Source organism: Drosophila gunungcola, chromosome 3R, assembly GCF_025200985.1.
Source record: "Drosophila gunungcola strain Sukarami chromosome 3R, Dgunungcola_SK_2, whole genome shotgun sequence".
NCBI classification, from domain to species: domain Eukaryota; kingdom Metazoa; phylum Arthropoda; class Insecta; order Diptera; family Drosophilidae; genus Drosophila; species Drosophila gunungcola.
The window spans coordinates 5,519,830-5,547,410 of NC_069139.1; the positions used below are offsets into that span (position 1 = coordinate 5,519,830).

General features: G+C 41.3%; 5 protein-coding genes across 13 annotated transcripts in view; 2 read left to right on the forward strand and 3 right to left on the reverse strand.

Annotated features, from left to right (window-relative positions):
• The window catches only part of LOC128266672 (uncharacterized), a 77,422-nt gene extending 57,167 nt beyond the window's left edge, over positions 1-20,255 (reverse strand). The window contains exon 1 of the mRNA XM_053003346.1: positions 19,973-20,255. Coding sequence (XP_052859306.1) covers positions 19,984-20,187 — 204 coding nt within the window. The 5' untranslated portion in view covers positions 20,188-20,255 and the 3' untranslated portion in view covers positions 19,973-19,983. The remainder of the gene's footprint in view (positions 1-19,972) is intronic.
• LOC128266666 (odorant receptor 85b-like) lies at positions 533-1,910 on the reverse strand. The gene is made up of 3 exons (XM_053003336.1): positions 941-1,910; positions 737-892; positions 533-669 (listed from the first exon to the last, which is right to left on the reverse strand). The coding sequence occupies exons 1-3, from the start codon at positions 1,898-1,900 to the stop codon at positions 613-615; spliced, it is 1,173 nt and encodes a 390-aa protein (XP_052859296.1). The 5' UTR covers positions 1,901-1,910; the 3' UTR covers positions 533-612.
• LOC128266667 (odorant receptor 85c-like) lies at positions 2,307-3,609 on the reverse strand. Of its 2 annotated transcripts, XM_053003338.1 has the most exons (4): positions 3,237-3,345; positions 2,653-3,175; positions 2,433-2,588; positions 2,307-2,371 (listed from the first exon to the last, which is right to left on the reverse strand). In XM_053003338.1, the coding sequence occupies exons 2-4, from the start codon at positions 3,169-3,171 to the stop codon at positions 2,315-2,317; spliced, it is 732 nt and encodes a 243-aa protein (XP_052859298.1). In that variant the 5' UTR covers positions 3,172-3,175; positions 3,237-3,345; the 3' UTR covers positions 2,307-2,314. The 2 variants fall into 2 exon arrangements, with proteins under 2 accessions (XP_052859298.1, XP_052859297.1); XM_053003337.1 differs by having other exon boundaries at positions 2,653-3,609.
• LOC128266662 (transmembrane protein 135) lies at positions 9,091-12,750 on the forward strand. 8 transcript variants are annotated; one of them, XM_053003327.1, is made up of 7 exons: positions 9,091-9,454; positions 9,541-9,641; positions 9,709-9,823; positions 10,978-11,921; positions 11,983-12,123; positions 12,187-12,353; positions 12,415-12,750. In XM_053003327.1, the coding sequence occupies exons 3-7, from the start codon at positions 9,793-9,795 to the stop codon at positions 12,542-12,544; spliced, it is 1,413 nt and encodes a 470-aa protein (XP_052859287.1). In that variant the 5' UTR covers positions 9,091-9,454; positions 9,541-9,641; positions 9,709-9,792; the 3' UTR covers positions 12,545-12,750. The 8 variants fall into 8 exon arrangements, with proteins under 8 accessions (XP_052859287.1, XP_052859286.1, XP_052859285.1 ...); XM_053003326.1 differs by having other exon boundaries at positions 9,544-9,641; XM_053003325.1 differs by having other exon boundaries at positions 9,091-9,641.
• LOC128266664 (transmembrane protein 135-like) lies at positions 14,331-16,943 on the forward strand. Its single transcript, XM_053003333.1, has 4 exons — positions 14,331-14,752; positions 14,837-15,293; positions 15,599-16,375; positions 16,435-16,943. The coding sequence occupies exons 2-4, from the start codon at positions 15,141-15,143 to the stop codon at positions 16,870-16,872; spliced, it is 1,368 nt and encodes a 455-aa protein (XP_052859293.1). The 5' UTR covers positions 14,331-14,752; positions 14,837-15,140; the 3' UTR covers positions 16,873-16,943.
• Positions 20,256-27,581: the final 7,326 nt, after the last annotated feature.

Genomic DNA, 27,581 nt, shown 5'->3' on the forward strand with positions numbered 1-27,581 from the left:
TTAGAAAAAATTGTAAGATTTTAGTTTCCGTCATGTTTGACCTTGTACTTAATAAACTTTCCTTACTTTAAACTGTTTATTTTATATAAGTTTTTAATAAATTTCTATATAGACTTGGCATAATGCATATTTGGTTAAGGACAATGCTTACGAATAGGTCTGCGTGTTTTGCTGAAGTAACAGCTACAAAGGTTCAAGGTGATCCCAGGGTTATAAGCTTTCGCAACTTTAATTAGGCCAAAATAAATCTTTTACTATAAGTTATTAAAACTTGATTTAAATCAATCAAAACTAAGGAATTTCATAGGTTGTAATCACTCTGAGCTGACTCAAAAATATTAAAGCCCGAACCATTTTATTACCACCCTCACACTAATAAAATAAACTTATCCCATTTTTTTAGGCCCATCACCATTGCTGATATGAGCATTTTATTTTTGAGTTACAAATTAAATTCTAAATAAATGTGCTATGAATTTGTCTACCGTATAGATTGGTCAGCTACATAATTATTTTATATTTCATCTAAGGACTAGGAATAAATTGAATTCTACATAATTACTTTTGATTTCATCTAAGGACTAGGAACAAATTGAATTCCTTTAATTTACTTTATTGACCGTACATGGTGCGTAGCAAAGCGAAGAACTTGTACGAAATCTGAAGAAGCTATAGTTAAAATTAAGACAAAAATATATTAAAGAACATATACAAGAGTGTAAACCAAAAAACTTACATCCGTCATTGTAGATCTGCTAATGTCCAAAAATATGGTGGCCTTTAGATAAGTCAGATTCTGAGCTCGAGCTATTATAATAACCAAGGCTCTTTTATAGCGGATGTCAGCATGAGTCCAGTTTTGACTATATGTAGCCACCGAAAGGCCAAAACTCTACAAAAAAGGACTTAAATAAATCGATTTTTAACTTGTTTAACTCACCGCATCGGCCACCAGCTGACCATAGTGACAAATCAAGTAGACCTGACTCATGGACGAGAAGAGGAACAGGAACAGCTTAGTAATCATATCCGGTGAAACTCCAACGGTCATCTGGAATCCCACAAAGCAGATGACAAACGAGGACACCATAAAGTTGAGTAGCAGTGGTATCCCGAAAATTTCATTCACCACATCGGAGAGATGAAGGATCCGTTCGTGATACCTAACAGTGTCCGCCAGAAACTGGGAGTCCTGCTCCCAGTCGCCACTTAGTTCGTGGCTCTCCATAGTTTGTGAAAGATAATCAAAGTGCATTACAACTTGAGTGGCCACTGCGCAGAGCAAAAGATCGGAGGATATTTGTCCAGCAGCTGCCGTATATCCTGCAAAGTTCTGGGAGAAGAGCAGAGGGTAATAGGTCCAGTTGTCCTCCCATTTCCATGGAATGTACATGAGGTATGGCAATGTTTTTCCCACCACGCGAATGTTAAGCCACTTCTCGTAGACCAGAAACTGCATAACGCTGTACAAGTTGAAGGTCCAGATGAGCAGCGAATAGAGCAGCGAATAAGTAAAGCTGATCCTGGAGCAGGATTTAAGATACTTCTGCAGCTTATACCTCTGCTCCTGCACCTTTCCCCGTGGGTACATCTCCTCCAGTTCTCTGGCCATTCCATTCATAGCTGCCTTCTTCCACCAGATGAAGCACATCTTACTCATGCCCACAATAATAAATCCAATGTAGGATAGCACAGTGACGGCCTCCAGAAGCTTTCCATTGTTGTAGGCACTGCGAAAATATATACTCTCCCCGATCGCAACCATAGTCAAGTTAATCACATTGGCCCAGAATACGATCCGGGTTTTAATACTGTTTTTGTGCTCCAACAAGTCCTTTTTATACGGCTCAATACCCACAGCGGTGTAAAAGAATTTGGCGTACTTCATGAACTTATCCATCTTCGAAGAGAGTTTAGCTACTTCCTTGAATAGAATGAGCCATCTGAATTGGTGGGATGCCTTTTATACCACTTCTACTTGTCACGCAATGCAAATATATAATCAATATTGATTTTGATGCAAGAACCTTGGAATTATATGATAATTATAAGCTTTCGGAAAAGGTGTACTTTCTTAGGTACAGTTTTTAATGCTGATGTACACCCTGTCTGGGTAATTTATATATTTAGGTTGAAGAAATTTGTTTAGCAAATATAGTATATATACTTATTGGAGTTGAACAAAGAACACCCATGTGTCAGTAAAGCAAAAACAGAAAGAAACAAAATTTTTATTTATTTTAATTTTTTAATTATATGAAGTATACATGACATGGTACTATAGTTTCATTAAATGAGTTTCAGCATAAATGGATTACTTGATATACATGGTACGGAGCAGAGCGAAAAATTTGTATGATATCTGAAGCAGCTGGAAAAACACAATGATTATTATTTTAACAAACCGAAAAAAAAAGCCAGATGGATCTTACATCCGTCATTGTGGCCCTCGTTATATTCATAAAAACTGTGGCCTTCAAATAAGTAGTTCTTTGTGGTCGAGCTATTAAGAATACCAATGCACGACGATAGCGAACATCAGCATCATTCCAGTTCTGTTTGTAGGCAGCAATGGACAAGCCAGAGCTCTAAAAATTAATAAAACATTCATGAAATACATTACAAATCGCTATCAGATTGCGTAAGCATTACCGCATCGGCAATCAACTGGCCGTAGTGACAAATCAGGTACACCTGGCACATTGAGGAGAACAGGAACAAAGAAAGCTTAACCATGATATCCGGTGGAACTCCCACGGTCATTTGGAATCCCACAAAGCAGATGACAAATGTGGAGACCATGAAGTTGAGCAGGAGGGGTACTCCGAATATGTCATTGAGGACATCCATTAGACGTAAAATACGATGGTGATATCGGACAGCCCCGGCCAAGAATCTTAAGTTCTCGCTCCAGTCCCCACCCAAGTGATGGTTTCCCACCACTCGTGCCAGGTGATCAAAGTGCATCACCACTTGAGTGGCCACTGCACAAAGCAATAAATCCGTGGCGATCTGTCCCGAGGCTGAAGTATGTCCTGCAAAGTACTGACTGAATAGCAGCTGATAATATGACCAGTTGGCCTCCCAGTTCCAGGGAAAGTATACAGGGTATGGCAGAGTCTGACCAACTACGCGGATCTTGAGCCACTTCTCGTAGACGAGGAATTGCATAGTGCTGAACAGATTGAAGGTCCAAATGAGCACCGAATAAAGGAGGGCGTAGGTTATACTAATACGGGAGCAGGATCGCAGATAGCTATCCAAGCGATAGACCTTCTCCTGATCCTTGTTTTGAGGATATATGTGCTCCAGTTCATGAACCATATCGCTGAGGTCCGGTTTCTTCCACCAGATAAAAAGCATCTTGCTCATTCCCAAGAACACAAATCCTATATAGGACATTACAGTGACGGCATCAATTAATTTTCCACGGGAGAATGAAATTCTGAGGTGTAGAAACTCGCCAGTAACAATCACACTCAAATTGATTACGTTTGCCCAGAAAAGGAGATTCGACCACAGACTAATTTTCCTTGGACGAGAGGACTTCGTATACGGCTCAATGCCCACGGATTTGTAAAAGAAAACTGCGTACTTCATGAACTTCATTCTCTGACGATGAACTTATTGAATAAATGTTGCTCGGAGTTCTTTTATAGACCCTTGTCCAAGGAACACGCAGCCTTTGTTTTGCCACGTAATGACATAATTATAGAACTGTTTACAGTTAATGCATAGAGTTCAGTTTATAATTCAGGGCTTTGTTCACAACTTAATTATTGATTTCGTGTACATAAACAGCGGATAATTGTTATGCCTAGGCAAACGCAATCACGATTCCCATCCAAGTTCCCTCATCCTTCTCAGCCCGTGAAGGCAACACAATAAATCACTCGAAGATTGAATCCGACGGAAAGCAATTGAAACGTTTGAAATGCAATTCGAAAGCGGATCGAAACCAGCGCATCAAACCCAAGACCCGGACGCAGTCCAATTCGGGGAAAGTAAAGTCTTTTTCCCTCGCACTTGAAATAAATTAAATCTTTTCAGCTTTCAACAATTCAGCTTAGCCAGAGTGAGAGAATATAAACACAATGAATTACGCCCGCAGAACACGTTAGCCCAATTATACAACGCGGTCATAGTAAAATATCTACAGTAAAACCTGTAAAGACAACTTATTTTTGACGATTGTTTAAAATACGGAATATAAGTTTTATTAAAATAATAATAAATCTAACATTTACAGTGTAATCAGTCTACTTCATAGTCACACGGCGAAATTAAAAGATAGCTTTTGGGCTTTAAATTATACAAAATATGCGTGCTAAATTATATTGTTTAATATTTAGTGAAAATTAATTTAAAACAAAACGCTAAAGCATAAAAAAAGCAATTCGAATGCACCGTCCATTAAAATATATGTACTTTTCAAAGCGTACATACACTTTAAGTAATACAATTTTTGTGAACGGAGCTGTTTCTCGTAAAACTAGAAAAATATTTTGTATTGGTCTGTGATCTGTTATTAAAAACACACAATTATGATAAAAAACTATGATATTTTAAAGTATTTTGTGCTTAATAATATGAACTTCATGGAAGTCCAAAAATCATTAAAACACTTGAATCTTTTAAGAATGGTACCTCTGCCATTAAAAGTTTCGTCAGTACCCAGATTTGACTGTATCCAAAAGTCTTGCCGATGCAATTCTAAAGCTAGCCATGTGCGTTGCCCTACAGAACTGTGCCACTAAAATGCAAACAGAGCGATTAGAAGTGAAAAAGAAGGCGGGCGGGGGCAGTTACTGGCACCACAGTTGGCCAAAAGAGATTTTTGGGCCAAATTGAAAGACAAAAGCCCTGAAATGTTGCTTCCATTGCGGACAGCGAATCGCTGCGCGAAAAGCAATCCCATCGGGTCAAAAGCAAACGAAAGAAGGATTTTTGCATTTTTCCATTTATCACGCATGGAAATTGAAGCGCTCTCGAAAAAAGTGGGCTGATGGGCGGGTCCGAAGAGTACAACCTGGAACTTGAAATACAATTAAAGCTTTGGGACCCACCACTGGCCAGTCAAGCGCCAAAAACTTTTCATGTCTCAAGTCTCGAATTTCGGGTGAAGAGCCATGTAGGGTAACCAGGTTTCCGGTGGCTCCTTCCCACACCCATCTATTACCTGCCAACCACCACCCCCAATTTATTCACCCACCGGCGGCAAGCCAAACTTATTATATGCACACATACCCCCAAAGTTTACCTGGACTTTGGCGATGGATGTGGAAATGTGGATGTGGGCAGCGCAAACTTTGAGGCAAAGTTTTATGAGCAGCAAACTAATTTCGTTTGACTTTGCTTCGGGAATATTGCACCACGGCTGGGACGACGGGAATTGATTTTGGTCCTGTTGACGTTGCTGTTGTTCCTCCCAAGTGATCACATTTGCATATGAAAACCAGATAGAGGGTTAACACCAAACCACTCAAAGGGCTGAAAGTCTCGATACCCTCGATACTTTTTAGATAATACAATATACTCTATTAGCAGCGAAATATGTTGTATGATTTGCATGAAGATTGGAGTAATCTGCGAGCCAAACACATTAGTTTTCAAGCTACAGATTTTTAAGTTTACTTATATTTCTCGAGCGTTCATGCTTATCAAACGTATTTTTCAATACAAGTCATTATCATGAATCTAGAAAAAATTGTGTCAATTTTATTTAAGAAATTTTTAAGACTTAATTTACTTTTTTTCAGTTAAAAGCAAGAAACAGTGAACTCGACAATAGCGATCTCTCTTGCTTTTAACTGGAAATGTACGGAAGTTGATATCCAGAGAGATTAAATAGTAAAGTCCGAGCATAATCCGTTGTTTATTTCACGTTTGCCAACAATTTCCGGCGTTTGCGGCAATTGTCTTTCGGTTTGCTTGGCTGTGTGACATTTGACACATTTACTCCTTCGCCAAACGGACGATGGAACATGTGTGATTTTGCCCCAAGAAAACAATCATGGTTTGGTATTGGGGTTTTGGTAAAATGTCTGTTTTGACACTCCCTCGTTGGCAGAAGCCGCAAAATTTCTATTTTGAAGTGAAGTCAATGCGGTGTTGGCCACATTTTTGGGTGGCAAAAGTGGAAAATGGGTAAATCGGAAAATGGTATAATGGGAAAATGAAGGAAGGGTTTTTGGGCTGACTCTATGGTCAAAGTCTTCCCACAACCATTGATGATTCGGGGCGAACACAGCAGGTATCGGTTAACCAACTTGTGATCGGGGCCAAGAGAAATGAAACGAATGAAAGCAATTAATAAAATAACAACTTTGTGCAAAATTAATTGTGTATTATGCAAAAGGCTTGCTAATGGCAGGATATGCATCAATGTACGCTGCTGGTCCTGGTCCGCATAAAATATTACAGTGACGACAATGTCTCCTCCGGCCGTAGATCCTTGTCCCGATTCTGCTGCTTCTGTAATGGCCGTGCGCACCAATGAGCAAATGAACAATTTATTACCGCTTAATTGAACACATTTGGAAGCAACCACACAAACACACACACACACACACACACACCCTCGAAAAGGGGGGCCTAAACAAATGGCCACATGCAGGCGGCATCCTGAACAGGACCTCCGCATTAAGCCATGCCAGAGGGGCTTGGGTTTTGGGCTTCGGGTTTCGGATTTCGGGTTTCGGCTGGTTTGTGGACCAGGATAAATGAGCCCAAGACAAGTCTATAAATGCCGGAGAGTTTGGGCAGGAGTGCGAGTCCTGTGTGGTCAAGCAACTCAATGAAAACCCAACCCCAAGCTGGCTGAGTATTCGGAAAATCCGTTCCTTGTAGCCTCGCTGCATATTAAACGCACGGCTCGCTGGACAAATTGATTTCTAAGTGGCTGCCGGATTGACAGCTCACAAGGTCCTTGTGTGTGGTGCTGTTTGTGTGCTCCGCCCTTCTCCCCGCCAGCAATTTCCACAATTATCCTGCACTCGACCTGCAACCTGCAACCTGGTCTGCTTACCCGGGCTAATTGCCAATTGAACCCCAAAGAAAGCGGGGCAACTCTAGATTAGCAGCAACAATAAGGGAGCTCGCCGCTTGAGTGCTTACCTAACGACACGTCAGAAACAGGGATTTATTTCGCGACAGAGAATGGGACAGGGAAAGGGACAGGGACACCCGCTAAACACCTTGAGTAAATTAGGTGAGTGCCAGGTCCTGACAGAGTCAAGTATATTTGATATACATGGCACTCTCCTCCGCCTCCGCCCCCAAAAAACAACACACTGCCTAAGCCAAAAGGCAAAAACAAGCGAATCACACAAAGCAACCGCAATTTCGCTAAGCATTTGAGCGGCAAGCAGCAGAAGTGAAGCTACGCGGCGACCACAAAGGAGGAAAGGATCCGAACAGGACTCACCCCATCTGCTTAGGCCTTCTCCTGAATGAACTACTTAAGCGCTTTTGGCTTTTCAAAATAAGCCATACCACAGGTAAATGGCAAAAGCAACAGCAACAGCAGTGGGAGCAGCCACAAACAATAACGAAATATTTGGTATATCCACAGTGCCGTGTCAATACACTGGGGAAAATTGGGAAAAATATATGTTTATTATTAAAATAAGTACTAAGTTAATTCAATTCATATTTTGACATTTAACCAACAGTTCGTAATTAACGTACATTTAAGACGGCAGTTCCTTAAATTATAAGGTAATCTTTTTTCTAGATGGTGCTTTCAATTTTGTATCCCCTTAACGATTTAAAATAAATACAAATCAGATATTTCGATAACGATTTTTGTAAAGTCTTAATAATGATAATAAAACCCATTTATAACATATAGAAATTTTAAGCAATTAATCGGCAATTCCTAAAATTTTAGGGTCATCTTTTTTCTTAATAATTTTAACTTCTTTGTATCCCCTTAAAGATTAAAAATAAATACAAATCCTGAAGTGCTACACATATTTCGACAAAGATTTTTGTAATGTTTTGATAGAGTAAATTCGTTCAGACTTAGTAAATAATTTTTTTTTTTGGTGCATGCAAACAATTTATTTTAAATTTTAATTTGAAATTTAAATTTAAAAATAGGATTTTAATATTCCATTTAAATTGCTTAACGTGATAGTTTTGACCTTTAAACAAAAAAAAAAACACTCAAATTGTAGTCATATATTTCCACTTTACTCTTTTAGCCAAAAATAAAGCATGTATTTTGAATTTAAATAAAATATTAAATAAGTTCTTATTCTCGCAGTGCATGCGTAAATGAAAAGAAGCAGAAGGATAAGTACGAAATGGAAATGGAAGTGGTGGTCTGAAACCTGAACAAGAGCTCAGCCAGAGACATGCACAGATACACTTTATGAACTACAACCGAAATCCAATTGATTGCACAGGCACAGCCACATAGTCTTTGGCGGAGTCTACTTGCTGCTCGAATGGCAAACAATTTGGCAGGCCAAGTGCTTTGGTCGTCAGGCAGCCTGAGTTCATGGTTGTGGCACGAATTGTGGCCTCAGAGATTGCCGCAGGATTCGCAAATGAAAATTTCAGGCACGCGTGGGCGACAGGACGCAAAGGAGCGTGGGAGGCGGATGGGGTGGGGGAGGTGTAGTCAGCAAAAGCAGATTCATTAGCTTGTCTATATAATTTTCAGCCAATTAAGTTTCACTCTTGGCTGAAAGTGTGATTTTAATAAGGAACAAGTGAGAACTCTATTTGCATTCAAAATATAAAGTAAGCAAAGTTAGCTCAATAAATCAAATTTCCATAAATATTAGTTTATTGGGATTAGATACTTTTAAAAATTATTCTAAAATATTACTTATTTTGGCTTCTTTTGTGACTTTAGACATTTTAAATAAATTTTAATTAAATAACATTTGATTTATTGTCCTGAAATGTATGCATTTACAAAAATTTACTTTGAGTTAAACATTTTAATAAAAATATATAAAATTTGGTAAGTTCATACGTTCTTAAGCCAGCAATTAAAATTCGCGCCTTCTTTCGTCAGCCAAAAGCTGATTGCTACAGCACTCGCTGACATGTGTTCTCGGCACGATATATCGATATACCGATAGGCGAACGGGCGCAGCACAGCCGATGACCAGCAGATTGCTTATTATTGTTTACAAAACGCGCAATTCCCGTCAAAAAAGGCAGATAAAACAGTGATAAAAGTCGCGCAGCGAGTGGGAAAATGCAGCTGAAGGCCTGCTAAGACAAGCAGCATTTGCTGCTCGAAGGCAGTGGATGCAGAAAGTGTTTTCCACCCCGCCCAACCACTTGTTGTTGTTGGACTTTGCCGCCGCCCCATATAACACCATCCATTATCCACTATCCATTAAGCTCGCAAGATTTCTCATTCGATGTCGAGTGGATCCGGAATCGGGGCAATCAAGGCTGTTCACCTATATCACAATTCGGGGATTTCGACGTAAGCTGTCACACATTGTCAAATTCTCATTCCGGAACTTGGAAACGTCGTAACGCCAGTAATCTCGAATCTGAACAAATATTCAGCAGCACATTAAAAAGCCAGCACTAGCCCATATCTCGAATCAAGTTGGTGATTACCGACTGTTCAGTTTATTGCCCGCCGTCAAGTGTCCAGCAGTTGAATCGTAAGTACCTCTCTATATCACTCGATAATGCAGATTAGCAGTACGGAGTACTGGGTATTATTCATAGCACTCTCCGAAAGATTGCGCTAATGTCTCGAATCGACATTGACCTCATGCAAATGGCTATATCGGGGTCTAAGGTTAAAATATAATGAGGAAAACTCGTTCAAATTTCATGCCAGGTAATTCGACTTTAAAAGCCCTAAACAAATTTATTTTAATCTAAGGAGTTCCATAGGTTAAGGTTAATCTTGATTTAAATAACACATTATCAAAATGATTCCCTTGGTTACCCATGGCAAATAAATATAAGTGGACGTTTTTAAAGAGAAAGCTTAAACGATTTTGAATTTGTTGCTATAATGTCATAACAAATATTGGTTTGCTGCTACTTTTATTTCACTTAACGTCGTAATTTCATAAGAAAGATCTTGTTTTTCTTATTTTTGAGAGTATATTACATATAACTTTTTAAACATTTCACCTAATTACTCATTACATTGTGGTAAATAAGCAACGTATTTTGTATAAGGCAAATAAGTAGTTGACTTGGGGTCTCAAATTCGCGCTTTATATGGTTTTTTTCAGGTACACAAGCATATAATGATGAATCACTTTTAAAGACCCCACTTCTCTTTCCATTCCTATATCAACAAAATATAACCAATCCTAATGATTATGTAGAGCCTTTGTTCTTGCCTTTGCCAAATCCCCCGCAGCGGCTAATCTCGCGTATGTGTATCTTATCGATAGACAGCAGTAAATTGCCACAGATACCCACCGAACAGCTGTAATCTGTAATCTGTAATTTAAGCCAACTTTTCAAGGTTTGCCTTGGGAAACAAGTCAGTTCTGGCCCGTCCAGCAGCAGTTGCAGTCCGCCCCCTCAGCGAAAACAAAAAGAAGTATACAAATCAAAACAAAGTTATTTTTGGGGCTATTTTCAAGTTCAGTGGAACAACCGATAGGACAATAATAACAGCTTGTATACCCGTGGCCTGAAGATAAGATTAAAAGGTTAAAAAACGGACTCGGACTCGGCCAACCCATATGCAGTGATTAACCATTGAAATTATTCCACCCGCTCAGAAAGTTTTGATTTTCTTTATTAGTTTCTTATCAAACGTATTCCATTTTTTACCAGGTGTATAAGTAGTTAATTTCTTATCAAAAACGAACTTATATTCACATTAACTATGGTTATCTTATAAATGTGGGTGGTATAAATTAAAAAGAGACTCCTTTCATAATTATAATGTTACCAATTCCGATAAGGTCTAAATATAAATTACGGACTGGTTCCTTTCTAATATAAATCATTTCTCTCTCATCACAGATCTACATTCCACAATGGCAGGGCAGAGCAAGCTGATCAACCCACTGTCCATCACCTGCAAGGAGTTCCAGCATCCATGGACGGACCACTGCATCAGCGCCACCGCAGGAATCCTGCTCTCGACCACACCCTACTGCTTAAGGGTATACACAATAGTGTACGCTTTGTCGCTTCTGATGCGCCACCGCATTCCCAGTCGCGAGGATCTGCGCAAGACACTGCTCGGCATCATCCAGTCGACGGCCTTCCTGGTGACCAACGCCTACACCTTCATCCTATACAACTGCGCACTGCGGCACTTGATGGGCAGCTATCACTTCTCCACGGTGGCCTTTGTTCCATGCTTTTTCGCCTCGTTTTCGGCCATTCTGGTGGAGCGACCTGCCCGCCGTCCGCTGCTCACTCTTTACGTGGCCAATGTGGCCACGGAAACGCTCTGGAAGATGGCCGAATCGAGGGGCTGGGTGCGTTCCATACCGAATGGACAGACACTCATCTTCGGGCTGAGCATGTCGGCGCTGCTTTACCTGTATCGAACTGGTGCCGCCAAGGATTCCATCTTCAACATTCTGCGCATCTTCGTGGGCAAGGAGGAGGCGGGACCGCTGGCCAAGCCAGATACAGCAGTTTCTGGCGAGCAGCCCGCTCCCACCCGGCGACGTCCCACCGTTAGCTTCTCCTCTGTCTCTGACTTTGTGCGCGTCTACAGCAGCCTGATCCGCGCCAAACACGATAGCTGTCGGCACCAGCAGAGCTGCATCGGCTACTCACTGATCGGTGGCATCAAACCCTTCGTGGGAGGAGTGGCACTTCAGGTGGCTCTGAAGCTGGTGATGAACGTGAAACGAATCACTGATGAGAAGATGGCCTGGAAGAAGCAGATTTTCAACCGTGGCACCCTGCAGCTGGGCATCTTCATGGGCAGCTTTTCGTTCCTCTATAAGGTAAGCGCAAGCCTTACAAAATTTGTCCCCAATAGCCCATAACTATATTGCATCCTTGTAGGCGGTGTCCTGCTTGCTGCGGCACAGTTTCAATCGGGATGATGCCAGATTTGCCATTCCAGCCTCATTGATAGCCTCCGCGGCCTTCACTCAATATCCTGATAACACGGTGGCCTTGTATGTCATGTGGAAGGCGCTGCAGGTGAGCCGCTTATACAAAATTAATGTTTGAAGAATGCCAGTTAAATACCTACTTAACACCTAGATCCTGTGCACTATGGGTCAGGAGCGAGGCATTCTGCCGCGCGTTCCCCACTTCATGCTGTTCCTGTACTCCTTCTTCACGGCTGTGCTCTTCCACGCGGGCATCCTGGAGCCCAAGAACCTGCGTCCCAGCTACTTTAAGTTTCTGCAGGCCATCTCGGGCGATCGGTAAGCAAAGTTCGCACACGCTGCTCTAAGCAACCGATTAAGAACCGCTTTTCTCCATCAGACTAACCAAATTTAATCTGAGCGCCTTTGATGTTTTTGGACTGAGCAGTCAGCAGCAGGCGTGGGACACCATGAAAAAACTAAACATTGTGGAGAAGTCAGCGCTGCCCGCCTTCGCATTTGCCTCCTGAGTCAACAGTAGCGGAATTGTGCTTCCCCGGAGGCCCCATTATATCTCCATATATCCGTGTTTTACAGCGATTTGTATATACGTCAAGAGTCTCCCGCGCTCAAAGAGCGGCCAACGATTGCTAGCCTAAGCTAGTATGGGTGGAATTGTAAATTATGTTTTATTACTTGGTACCAATAAATCTTACAAAAATGTAAATCACAAGAATACTTTTTGAGAATCTTCTGAAATGGCAGGGGGATAATAGCATAGAGGTACTCTTCTTACTTAAGTGGGTGTTATAAGCTTTACGTTCTAATAGTTTCCAAAATATTTTTATTGAATTTTAACCTTTAAAGTGCCAACTTTCAAGCGTTGGGTTTCTTAATGTATATTAAATAAAACAAGAACTTATAACGCTAATAAATGTGAAAATAGGAACAACCTTCAAGCTTTGAAAGCTTAATTCTTTCAGAGTAGCCACTTAAGAGAAATACAAAATTAAGCTCTGAGAAATTAACACACTTTTACCGGTGAGAGCTCTTAAAATTTGATAAGGAACCCCCATCGTCTTTAGGTGACTCAGCGTAAACAAACCTTTACGACCCGATCAGCCACAAATTTCGTCTGGCATGGTAGCAATAAACCATTTCTCAGGTAAGCTTGTGCAGATTAGGAATTACCTAAAATGGAGGCATTAAAACCAGCCGCCAGCCGCCCAATTATTTGCGTGGCAGCTGTATTTGATGGCTGATCAAGTACGAACGTACGGCGATATTTGAACTTGGTGGATTACCAATGGCAGATTATTCAAAGAATAAAACGATGAAAATTATTGGAAGAAAACTGAACTGATAGTGGGTTACATAAAGTTAAAGTGCTGGCATATTTTGAATAATATTGCTGAATTAGAGGGTTGAGATTAAGTGCTAAAATTTGGTTTCTATTGGCTGGCAATTTGCGTGTAACATTTGTCGTTAGTCTGCATTCGATAAGTGTAGTCTAGGAAGCGCAATTTAAATTCAAACCGCATAATGGATGCCCAGAGTAAACTGGCTGAGGTGGCCTTTAATTGCAGCTGCCAGGAGTATATACATCCTTGGACCTCGAGCTGTGCTTGAGCCACGGCTGGAATGATATTATCCCTAATTAATGGTACACTACGAACATATAGTATTTACTTGGTGAGTTGAACAGCTTTTCCTACTTTACGTTTCACAACATATTTATTGTATCGCATCGTATCGTATGCGTAATTCATATCTCAAGGACCTCAAGCACACTTTATCCAGTATTCTACAGTCAACGGCTTTCCTCTCTTTGAATGGCAGCCTTTTCGTGTTCGTTATTTGCACAGTCCGACAGTATCTGGGTGGGTTCCACTTAGGTACGGCGGCTTGGTTGCCAGCTCTCCTGGTCAGCTCCATTTGCCTTGCCGTCGAGCGTCCGGAGGGGGCGTGGGTCTATCGGTGGGTCTCAAGGTGTTCTTCCAGTTCACGATGCAGTGGCGGAAATTAAATATAATATTTTATTTAAACTAATTATGTTGCCTTATAGACAACTTCCTGCAGTCTGCGTCATTCTTTTGGCTACGACAGTGCTCTCTTCGCCATTCCGGCTGGCTTGATCGGCTCTATAGGTCTGCTGCGTTTAAGTTGGGTGTCCTGATCTTTCGAAAGCAGTATTCAATAACTACCGCTTAAATATACAGGTACTATTTTAACTTGGGTAAAAGTCACTTAAACATATTTCCCTTAGGTATTGCAACTGAGTACTTCCTCTAAAGAGAATTATGCATCTAAGAGAAATCTAAAACTGGGGGCTCTTTAAAATTGATAAGAAATACACCATAGGCTATGCATCTAAGAGAAATCTAACACTGTGGAGGCCCTTTAAAATTGATAAGAAATACACCGGCTAGAGTGACGCAGCGTCAACAAACTGATTGCCATTGAGCAACTAGCATACTTTCTGCTCGCGTGTGTTGTTTGCGATAAGAGGGCGCACTTCAGCCGAACCATTTGGGGAACTCGGGGGAACTGTGGGACACTATTGCTGATTACGGACGGAATGGAACTTCTAAGGCGCATCTACACGCAGGCCACTCTTAGGCAAATCGTGGCTAATTGTAGTTAGTCAGTTGTGTTTGATGGCCGACCAGGCTAGAACGTAATTCCCTCGGAGCAGAAAGTATTAAATACTATAAACTTGATAAACAAATTTTCAAAAGGTTTGTCATATACATACAAATACGAATAAATAATGTAATGTGCTCTCTTTCTATGCGTGAAAACATACGACATCCGATCTGCAGCGGAAACTAAGTGGATTACCAGCGACAGCTGATTCAGGAAATGCCCAGCAATAATTTCTGGGAAGCGAGGAACTTGGAACATCGAGATTCAGATTTAATGGACGTTTTTCAGAAATTCTCTGGCTGAAATTACACTGAAATAATAAAGAATCTGGAAAATCAAAATACATATAGCCAGGTCATTTCCGTGGCGCGTTCGGACTATCGACGATAAGCCCCTTTTCTTGATAAGCTTTATCATCTTGGACGGAGCCAATTCGATAATCGTAGACCGCAGAGCATAAGTCGATTTTCAAAGTGGATCATGGCAGCCCAAAGTAAGCTGGCCGAGATGGCCTTGAATTGCTCCTGCTATGAGTACCATCATCCGTGGACCTCGAGCTGTGCCTGTGCTGCGGCGGGCATGATGCTCTCCCAGACTCCCCCCGCTCTGCGTACCTACGTCACTGTTTATGCGGTGAGTTAATGCCTCCCTTGTATTATAAATAGCAAGTATTTTGCACCTGCTTTAGTTGATACGAAGTTAAAGAACTAGGTGCAAAGGTTATGAATTAAGTTCTTAAGTTTATAGTTATTAAATTATATTGCAGCTTATTGATATTAGTAAAATAAATATAAATTAATTCTTACACGCTGGCGACCTCTAAAAAAGGGTTTAAACTTTTATTTTTGCTAGTGAATGCCTTTCCAAATACCTTTACTGTATTTGTTTTATTTATTACCAAGCCTAAAAAAACATTAAATCTGATTTTCCACCTACAGTTGGCCCTGATTATGCGGAGACGCATCCCCTCGCTGAAGGACCTTGGACGCACTGCAGCTGGAATCCTGCAGTCGAGCGCATTCCTTTCCATGAATGGAGGCCTCTTCGTGTTTGCTGTGTGCATGCTGCGCCGGCTTTTTGGTGGTTTCTACCTCTGGACAGTGGCTTGGTTGCCCTCCTTCCTGGCCAGCTTCGCCTGCATCGCCTTCGAGCGTCCTGAGCGCCGTGCTCCACTGGCCATGTACGTGGCCAATGAGGGCATCGAAGCTTTGTGGAACATGCTGGAGGCCCGAGGACTGGTGCGATCCATTCCCAACGGACAGGTGCTCATCATGGGCCTCAGTGTCACCGCCTTGATGTACCTATATCGCGTGGGACTTCACAAGACTGTGGCCAAGGATGCGACCTTCAAGGCCTTGGGCCTGATCGTGGGCAAAGAGGAGGAGGGTCCGCTGAAGACTCCTGTGGTGGCCACTTCGCAGAGCTCTCGACAGGCCGCCCTCAACTTCCGCTGCATTTCATCGTATCTGCAGCTCTACGACCGTCTGCTCAATGCCAAGCATCCTAGTTGTCCCCACAAACGAGGTTGTGCCCCCTACGCCCTCCTCGGTGGCCTGAAACCTTTCCTAGGGGGCGTGAGTCTATCGGTGGGTCTCAAGCTGCTGCTCAACATCACCAAGATCTTCCAGTTCAAGATGCAGTGGCGCAAGCAGATCTTCAACAAGGGCTCCTTGCAGCTGGGACTTGCCTTAGGCATCTTCTCACTGCTTTTCAAGGTAGGTTTATAGCAAATCAAATATATTTTTTTAATTTTACTAAAATATTTACCTTTCAGACAACTTCCTGCAGTCTGCGTCACTCTTTTGGCTACGACAATGCTCTCTTCGCCATTCCGGCTGGCTTGATCGGCTCTATAGGTCTATTGCGTTTCCCCAACACCACAGTGGCCCTGTATCTGATGTGGAAGGCCCTACAACTCTTCTACAACTGGGGCAGTGCTGAGGGAAAATTGCCCGAAGTGCCTAATTTCGCCATGATTATGTATGCTTTCTTCACGGCCGTGCTCTTCCACGCGGCAATTCTTGAAGCTCGTGCTTTGCGGCCCAGTTACTACAAGTTCCTGATGAAAATCTCGGGCAACCGCATCAGCCGCTTCAATGTGAAACCCTTCGAGGCCTACGGACTGAAGAGCCAGGACCAGATCAACTATGTGATCAAGAAACTGCGCATCGATATGACCTCACCCTTCCCTTTTTACGCCCTGACTGTCTAGGTTGTTATTCAACCCAAACACTGTAGAATAAAAGTAAAAAACCAAAAGCAATAAATGTGTAACACAACGATGCAGCAAAACTTTAAATTAAATGCGCGACGCAGAATGGCCATTAAGGACTTTTCAGTAAGGAGCCGCAGAGTGGGCCAACATCAATCACAGAGTGAACAAGCCGCTGGCACCCCTTAGCCCCCCTTAGCCACCCTTAACAACCCCCTCACCAAACCCTCACTCAACCCCTGAGCCACTGGCCTCACCGCTGTGACAACTCTAGACGGCGGCTCCGCTCTGCTCAATTATTTACATTTATATGTCATATAAATTTATTGCCCACCATAACTCAGCCGGTCCGAGTTGAGCTGAACTGAGCTGAGCTGAAACCAAGTGGAGATACCCGAAATGCAGCTACAAATTCACTAAAAATAAAAACAATTATAAAGCAAAAAGGCGAATGAATAAAATGAGACGATATGCCATCAAGACGAAGCTGATAATACCCTAACATAATTGTAACTCGCAAGGAAATCTGTAGCATTTGTTGGGTTAAAATTGGTTGAAAAAAACCTTTAAACATAAATTTCCCAAAAATCCACATAATATGTAATCATAAGTAAATAGCTTACTTAGCAACAAGGACATTCGAGTATAGCATTCCTGCTATAAAATTTAAATAATTTAACTTTCCAAGTTTATGTAACAGGTACAAGAAATAGAAAGAAAGAAAGAAAGCATTAACTTCTTTATATGACAAAAAGTCGGGAGTACTTGTTGGGTTAACAATGGGTTAAAACATATCCACAAATCTCCTTCAATGAAGTATAATCATGTGAAATATATTGCATGTTTAGCTATAAGGACATTCGAATAGCATCCCTAGTATTTAATATAAATACTTGTTTGTTGTTTATATGTTATGATTCTAACTGAAAAACATTCAAAAAAAGTTATTATAATAAAATTATGCAATTTTAAAATGTATGTACTTAATTGGATTTATGTAAGAGTTAAAAAAATTAAAAGAAAAAAAATAATAACATTTATACTTGAGTCTCTATCTGCTTCACTTATCATGCATATTTTTTTTAATAATTGTTTGTTTTGTCTGTGTTGAAACACATATTCCCATTCTAAGTGTACAACATTAATGGCATGCTGTGTGGTGCATCCTTTTTAGGACGATTTTCCTGTGCCCAAAGAACTGGGTGTACAGTAAGTATTAGCCGTCCTTGGCCCCCGTTCTAATGATCATCTTGGCCAGCCATGGAAGCGGAACTCAAGCCGAATCCGAGGCGGGCTTAACAAATGAATTATAGGCTCGGGTAAATTTAATGTGCCACTTAGTTATCGGTGGGGGTATGGGGAGCCCATGGCTTTTATTTTTATGCGAATCATAATAAGGCAGGCCAGCGACTAAGCGACTTCCTTCCGCTTCGCAGCCTGACCTGCCGCCAGCCACTGTTTGTCTTTGGTGATTTTCATTTTTAAATTGAGTTGAAAATAATGAAAATGCAAATTCGCAGGCCAGCTGCTGTTGGACACGCCACTTGGTCGGGGGCTCCTCTGATTCTCGTCGTGCAATTGCAGGCTCCTTGGCATTTATGAAATTTATATGCATGTCAGTGGGCTTCGGCGGGGCAGGGGCTTCTAGTCCAGTCAACAGCATGGAAAATACAAATGAAGCCAGTGACAAATCTCATTAATCACAGCGTCGGAAGAGATGCGGTAGCTGGCGGGAAGGGGGGCGTGGCTCTGCCTGAGTGGGTGCAGCTGTTGGCGCCTTGAAATCTGGGATTATCAGCTTAGCAGTTGCAGTTGTTTCTGTTGTTTCTTTTGTTCTCCTATAGGAGCATACTTGTTGTTACTCCTAGGACGCCTTAAGGAACTGCAAAAAGTGCATATAAATTGAATATTATAAATTTTCTTATTTTGCAACTGCTGCTTTCACTTAGCTGGCTGCTGCCAAGTTGTAACTTCATTTAAGTCAATCGCTCTCTTCTGTGGCACACAAATTGTAAACAAGGGAATTATGCAAATGGATAAATTCCCGACCCCAAGGCAGCGTAATGAAATATTATTGAAGCCCCGTAGTCGGGGGGGGCGCAAATCGAACAGAAAATGAACTTTCAGCTGTCAAAAAAGGCGAAATGGAGAAATGGCAAAAAGCAGTGCAAGTCCAGTCCGTCGGAGAAGAAGTTCTCACCACTTGGCCAAGACTCCATGCTGGACATAAATTTCGTTTTATATTTCTATGAACTGACAAGGTATGTCAACGCAAGATAAGCAACCCCAAGCTGTCCGAATGCTGCCCCAAATAAATGACACTTTTTGTGCGTTCGTAGAAGAGATGAATTTTTAATTAAAATTTGCAGTTGTGTTGGCCAGAGATTGAATGCGAAGTTCTACAATGCTGGACAATCTAGAGAGGTGTATAACTCATAAATTAAATTTCTATAGCTTGGAAGCCATCTATGATTCTTTAGTAATATTTAAGCAACACGTTTTCATTTGCCAGGTTTTGCTTTAACAAAGCAATTCCACTTGTGTATTTTTGACAAACTTGAATAATCTCTTTGTGATTAAAAATGTTTTTTATCTTACGAATTTCAGACCTTGAATTTATTTTTTTATTTATTTTTATGAAACAAATATAGATTGCAAACAATTTCTTCAACCTTTCTTTGTTCTTGATATAGGCGTTGATTTTGTTTGTGATTCCTAAACCTGCTTTGAGACAACACTTTGTATTGACTTTCGTCGTTGATTTAAACAAAATAAATATTCAAAAGGCAAAATAAAAAACCAAACTTGTTTTACTTACAGTACCTTATTACCTGATAAATTCTCTCAATAAAGCCACACCCTACGTTATTTATTCTACTAGACTATATTTATAAAAAAAAACTTTAAAATATTTTTAAACTGGCTTTCTTTTTCTTTTTCTTTAAATTAAATTATTTATCTTTGTTGGTTGTTGATATATTATATTTAATCAGTACATATTTCGTTATTTATAACCAACTGTTAATTTACAATTTACAACTAAAAATTATTTCTAGGAATCACAATGACCTTAAACCGTAGCTGTACATAAATTGGCAAGTTAAACAGCCCCTAGAAGGCAAACATTCGAATGCTGATGGCTCCCAGGGTGCACTCGCCCTCAATTTCGCGTTCCTCGTCTTCGATTTGGCGCAGTCTCACGAGGTTTAGGGGTACGAAAACCCTGAGGAACTCCAGTCCGGCATTGACGAGTCCCAGCTGGAGCCAGATGAGCGACAGCCAGAAACAGGTTACACCGCCAAAGGGAGACGTCATTGTGCCGACGAGTTCGTAGACCTACTGTGGGCTCTACATTGTGGGATCGTTACCCCTCGTAACCCCGTCGAAAACGTGTCGCTACCAAGCGATAAGGTCCCAAAACCACATTACCTCGAGGCGATAGCATATTCATTATCTTTTGAGTCTCAACATTATCTTTTGAGTCCCAACATTTGAATGTTGCTGGGAATTCCGCTCAAACTGCTCCATCGAACCTCTGCGGCAGCGTTTCAAACTTCGTGCGTTTCGTTTTGGGGTGGACCGAATTCGGGTTTTTGCATTCGGTTTCTTCGGCTTCGGGTGCGTTCGCAACAGGATGCGCATTGTGGCAGGACACATGTGGCCCCCTCTCCGAGAATCCAGGATCCAATGCCAGTTGTTCCCCAGACTAACTGGGTTAGTGGTACAAGTTCAGTTTGACGCATTCGCCTTATCGATGGTTCCCTGTTCCATTCGTTCCGCTCATTCGGCAAGGATTTGTGCATACCGCTGGTATGCACTCCGGAGTCCGCCGGACTAACTGAATAACTACCGCGTTCTTATGCATCCGCAGTCGTTGCTCAAAGGACACCGACTTTATCAGCAAAGCGACTCCTTATCCCGCCCTTCAATGCGCTTCATTGCGCACTGCAGCCACCATTTACCCAGCACATCCTTAATGGAAACTACATCGTTTACCTACTTGTAAGCCGTACCATCTCTTTGTCCTTATCTCTTTGCCTTTTGGGGCCTTTGTTTGTTTTCCCCAGCGACATATAGCAACCTTTAAGTGAGTGCTATTGGGCATGGGGTTTGGAATGCATCATTTCGCGTTGACGGGGGGCAGCTCCCAACGTTTATTGGCAGAGCCTTCCTGGTATCCATCTCAGTGACGCCTTTGTTCTGTTCATCCTCCTGCCACTCCCCCAACTTTTACTACCAAAAAACGCTTCCTTTGTTATGCCAGCCGCTCGACGACAATTGCACTTGCTGATTGCCCTCATTTCAGACTTGAAATAATATTAAAAACTTTTACTCCGTCTCGCCGACGTACTGCCTCCCGTCTTTTCGTCTTTCCGTCTCTTTCTCAGCCCCTTCTCCTCTCTCTTTCGCTGCCCGTTCTTTTGTCTTTGTCTTCGTCAATGCCGCCTGCCGCCTGCCGCTTGCTGCTTGTTGCAATTGCAGTCGCATGTTGCAGCCCCTATCCCGGTATCCATATCCTTACAGCCCCATCCCACATCCTTGGGCTTTGATTTCCTTGCTTGTTCTAGTTCTTGTTCTTGTCCTTCTTTTATTTACCACATAAATCACATGCCGGCAGGATTGGAGAGACATTTCTATATCTATCTACTTAAGGTTTTCACTGCCCGACTAGGAGCACTTCCTTGCTCGGCACGGGAAAAAATTAAATATAAATGAAATCTTATATTTACAAAAATAATTAATAAAGATTGAATTTAATATGCATTTACAATATTATTTATATTTTGTAAGCGTAATAATAATGCCCTAGACTAAAACAAAAAAAGGTACCTACAAAAAACGAAATTTAAAAGTATTTTATTATTATTATTTTATTTATTATATTTTTTTTTCACTAAAAAATAATTTGTTATTAAAAAAGTAAGAACTAATATTTGACTTAACTTTAACAAATTTAAAATTTGTATATTTTACTTTCTTGGCTGGGCTGTTTTTCTGATCTATTATTCTCAGTGTACTGTTTGTTCTCCTTTTCTTCTCAGCTGGACCTGCTTATCTCCTGTTCTCGACTTTGTTCTGGTCTCAGTGTGGCCGAGTGCTTTTTGGATTGTTAGTTGCTATTTTTACGATTGCCCATTGTGTGGCCGGAGTTCCCAGTCCGCTCAGCTCCTAGCTACCATCTCCCAGCTCCTCAGCGCCCTCATATCAGTGTTCCTCTCTGCTGCTTTTCGGGATGCGATAGGACACGTATCCGCTTTTGGCGATTTCTTAGCAATTGCACTTGTTGTAGCCGGGAAATGCTAGTGCGTGGGTGGAAATTGGCTGCTTTTTGTCGGGTAATTGATGATTTACAACTTATTTACGCTTCGATTGTGCAATAATTGAAAATTGCTCTAAATTCATTTGGGCATTCCTTGGGAAATATCCTCGCCGTTTTGCCATTGGCAACGGAAATGCCAATTGGCTTTGGTAAACGTAAGGAAAAGCCAAGTTGCCAACTTTTGGATATATAATACCGCCGAATAGCGAAAGTTCTTATATGATTTTTGAGGCAAATCGGCCACTTATTATAATTTTTTATAAGTCTGTATATTAAAAAATGTAAAACCTTAAAAGTTCTGTTAAATTTTCCAATTTGCAGGAATCTTTGTTATACAAAAAAGTGGGAAAAAAGTTGAATATTTGTAAATCCATATGGGAAAAATTATTTTTTATTTGACAAAAACTTAGTTGAAAACATTGAATTTATAGTGATATAATGTTTGTGTTAGCGGGAGGATCTTGTCCTTGCAATAAGTACAACCTTTTGGCAGGGTGTAATTAATCCAGTTGGCGCTTATTAAGCTTACTAAAACACATGGCTGCTGCAGCCCTGATATGCAGCGCGGAAAATGGGAAATGGAAAATGCAAACGGCCGGCTAGCGGATTAAGCCGTTGCAGCACAAAGGAAGCTCCAGTTGCAGCAGCTGCGGTGAAAACCTTCCAGTCTGCGATGTCTGGCAAGCGGACAAAAGCGAAATGTTGATCCTGGGGCGGTCAGGAGGCGCTAGATGGGATAGTGGGCTACTAACCAGGGGCTGCGGGAACACATCTTGGCATTGCGCCACGACCACGAACACACATAACGTGAAATAGATGCTAGCCATGGCCAGCACTGACTTTAAATTCAATTCGGAGCAAATGAAGCGGCTCAGGCAAATTTCTCAGGGCCTTCTCCCCCTTTAACGGCTTTCGTTTCGCTTCGACTTGGCTGCGACTGCTGCCAGCAAATGTGGCTATAATTTGCGGCAACATATGCCCCAGCTTGTGGCAGCTGGCAACTGCCACTCCTCACGCCCAATTGGCTGCAAAATGGGGGCGCTCCCGCACAAAGAATCGTAAATTAATTGCAGCCTCAAAGTTTCTTTGTTGCACTTCAAGCTGCACTATGGACGACGGCCTGGCCTCCAATTATGTCATTAGACAAGCTCCAGATGGGCAGCCATAAATTGCCACCGGGACAACCATAAACAACAGTCAGGTACGACAAATGCCGTCCCGGCATGAAAATGTTGACAAATTTTTCCTTCGCCCATCCCATGCGGCGTATACGCAACGTTGACAAACTCTGCTGCAATTCGTCGCCCAGGGAAAGGCTCATAAATCCACCCAAGCCACCCAAATGCACTTCTTTTTAGTGCCGGCACAGACCAACGACCCTAGTCCGATCCGTATCTGAATCAATTAATTTGCCCCGATACGGATGAGCCCTGCAAAATTAAACTACTGCCGCAGTATACTTCTCATCTGAGCGAGATAACAACAGTTTGACTTATTAATGGACTAAAAATAGTAAGCTTGGATTTTGTTCATTTTAAAAATTTTATTAAAAAGCTTTTTTCATATAAATTCTTATCGGTCTTAAACATTTGATTGCCAATTCAAATATTTTTATCTAAATTCTACTAACTGGATAAATTGCTCCGCTTGAATAACGCATGAAAAATGAATTTATAAAAGTCCCAAAAGTCGGTTGCGCTTGTAAAGTGATAGTTGCTCACTACAAACAAATTTTGTGGAAATAAAAATGTACAGTTTTGGATGGTGGAAAATATTAAATTAAATAATTAATCTGACTTTTAATTAAACATACATGGAGTCCTGCTTTAGGCACTTAAAACATACATACAAAATACGAAAATAAATACGCATGTACTAACACGACTTTAAACAACTTTAAACTGTTCCTGTTTTGGGTCATATTTTTAGTAAACGACATTTACTTACATCAGTTAAGTTTTTCTTACACAACAACCAAATAAAGGAAAACTTTTTATAATACGACAAATATAAAAATCTTTTTCTTTGTGTTTTCTTTTCTTTACCAAGTTTACGTTTTATTATTACGTATACAAAACAGCTTGCAGAAATATAACTTCTGTGACAAATTTTTGTTTCCAGTTTAATTTCAAATGCAAAACTTTGCAGTCTCTTAAAGCTGAATGCGAACAGAAGTTCAGCAGGAGGGTCACTTCGGAGTATTTTTGAAAGCCCCTTCGTTCCTTCCCGGTCGATTCTTATGTCGCCATGGGACACAAACACACTCCCCGTGCGGTCAAAAATAATGCTCGGGGCTCATGCGGCGTAGAGCGAAATGGCTGTGGTGAAAACAGCGGCACTAACAGATGCATTAGCTGCAGACCGGTCAGAATGGTCAAGAGAAGGCCAGAACCGGGCCAGAATGCCAAAGGATAGGTCTCTGGACCGGAGCTCTGCACATGGCTATTAGATTACGATGCGGCCATTGAGCAGGCAGCTGTCGCCGTCGAGCGATGGCAACTTTTGCGCCTTGGCCGGGCTAAAACTCCACGCACGATTGAACCCCCTCAAATCCGAATCCGGATGCCATTCGCCATAGCTATGTGAGTTAGTAGTCCCGCTCGGTGTTTCCGCTCTGGTGATTATAGTTGCGCTCCATTTCAAATGAAATAAAGTCGCGGACCGAAATTAACCCAGTTTCGGGATGAATTCGCCCGGGCATCGCCAACATCGCCAACATCTGCAACGGGCGTTTGCATCAATCTGTTCGCGCTGTCCTTTCAGTTGACTTCATTTAGCAGCAGTACCTCATGGCGTATACACGATATTCATACTCAATTCTAACGCTCAACTGATTGCAAGTGGATTTCTGGTGGGGCGGAGGTAGTAATCGTTGATTCCACTACACATCAAATGAAACGGAATCGTTTGCCATGCTGGACGTAATTAAATGTTGCACTTCCGTCATCGGCGGAAGCGGAGGCGACGATTTACGGCTTAAACAACGGCTAAGTGCAGCAATCATTGTCGGCCAGCAACAGGAACTGAGCGGATCTGAAAAAAAAAATATCAAAAGAAGAAATAAAACACCCCAAACGGGCGAAAACACAGCAAATTAAAATTGTCGCACACTTGGCCAAACATTTGTCCAGCTCTTATCAATTGCTCGAGTCGGCGTCGCAGTCATCGCAATTTGTAACTAACGAGTTCGAGACGACTTTACAGCCACTTGATATACTGTTCCACAATCTACAGTCAATCCCCTGAGGGGGGAAATCGGATAAATCACTAAATAACCAAAAATCTCTTTAAATCCCACTTGGCCTAAATTTTATTTAAATTTGTAATATGCTTACACATTTTCTTAATAGGATTAAATCTGTTCAATTCTCGAAAGTAAAAATCATAACAATTGATTTTTATTTAATTGTAAACTAACTTTGCAAAGAACACTTTAAAGCCATATGTCCTACGTGTTTTCAATTCGCATAAATAAAACCATATACATATAAAATACTTGCATTTATGCAGAAAGAATAATTAATAATTCCGCAATTCACATTAGTAATTCTGAGCCCACTAATGGTTTTTGTCAAACACTAATTATATATGTAATGAAATCTTATTGTTTGCAAATGTTTTATTCCCCTTTAGGCAAAGGATTATCAATATTGATTTATGATATATAACAAAAAATCACATAATATATTTCCGCAGTTCAACTTGAGCAGGTATGACTATGTGATTCCCTTATCCGCCATTCACCTCTGTTTTCCAACACTTAAAACGGAAACGGAAGTGGAACGGGCACGGCACGGGAACGAGAACGGGAAGTGAGCGAGCTGCCATTGTCAAGCTCAGTCGAAAACTCGGACTCGGCCTGGCCGAGTTCCATTTGCCATTTTCAATTTCTGCTGCTTTGGTCTCTGACTGACTTTTATCTGCTCTATCAGCTCGCCTTTTTTTAAGCCATCGCCTAAATACTTGGACTAGAGCGTGTTAAAGTACATTTGATTTGATTTCATTTGATTTGTTGTCGACGTCATGGCTATCGTTAATGGACATTTGGCCAGACCCGGGCGGCGACACTAATCGCTCACTTACCCAGTAGCAACCCCCTTCGGCCACTCATGTATCTGTCTGTCAACACAGAGAAAGGGGGGCGAAAAAGGGGGCAGAACTGTTTGAGTGCCATGGAATTTTTAATGCAATTTGTCTGATTTGTTGTTGACGTTGCTGTTGCCTTGTTGGCTTGTCGTGATTTGTTGCTGATTTTGTCAGTCATTTAGTCATTATAGAGTTTTTCTGCACCCTGCACCAGCGGTGGGTTGGATTCGGTGGTTTACATTGCCCAGCCATCACTAATTGTCATTCAAAATTAAGTGGATTTAGCGTTTTAATTGAAATCGTTTGCCCTGGGCTTTACTGGGCGTGGTTGATCCCACAGACATCATCCTCGTCTGGAGCAGCCTTTAAAGCCAAATGAGGCTAATTTAAGTGGGAGACATTCTGTCATCTACATTAAAGCCACCTAAATTTTGGGACCATGAAAACAATCAACTGTCTGGAAATTGTTTCCGTACCGATTGCCCAGTACTAACCATAACCACCTGCCGTTTGAAACCCGCAAAAATTTTCTTCTGTCAGACGACAGCCAAAAACCAAAAGGGTGTTCACTTTTAAAGTTTTGACTTCTAAACACCCTTTCTGTTTCAATAGTAATATCCTTTAAAATAAATGTTTTTCACAATTTACGAGATATTTTTATATTTCTGTCAATTGGTATACAAAAGAAATAATATTATTTTAGTTGATTGGTTCAGTAATAATCATTGGCCAATAACAACATTTATGTTTCACCTAAACTTAATCAGGTTTTTAGCAACAGTTCTGCAATTTAGTTATTTAATAAAATAATTTAATAGGTATTTAATATAGTAATAACAAAACAGATTTTTCAATTGTGTTTGCAATAGCCATATAATCAGTTTCAGTCACTAAAACATTGTCACAGTCAGAAAATGTTATATAATTCATGTTTCTGAATATTAACAATTTCAGTCTACCTCATTTGTGCCCATGAATATGAGCCTTCTGTGGATGCCAGCATTGTGATGCCAACTGTAAGACCTTTTGGAAAGAGCATAATGGCATGAGTGCTTGTCCACCACTACAGTGTTAGCCCCCAGAGCAGACTGCCCCAATCCTGGCCGTCGTTAAACAGCTTTCAGCTGGAGCTTAGGGGCAAAGTCCTTGGGGCCAGGACTAGACTTCCTGCTCCTACAGAGCTCTAATGTGGTTTGGTCAGTGCGTGTGCAGCAGACAATTAGATGGCCAACGGCACCACCTTTGCGTCTACAGCCCACAGCTGGCAATCAGGGCCAGCAATGAGGCGAAGGGAAAAGCCTGG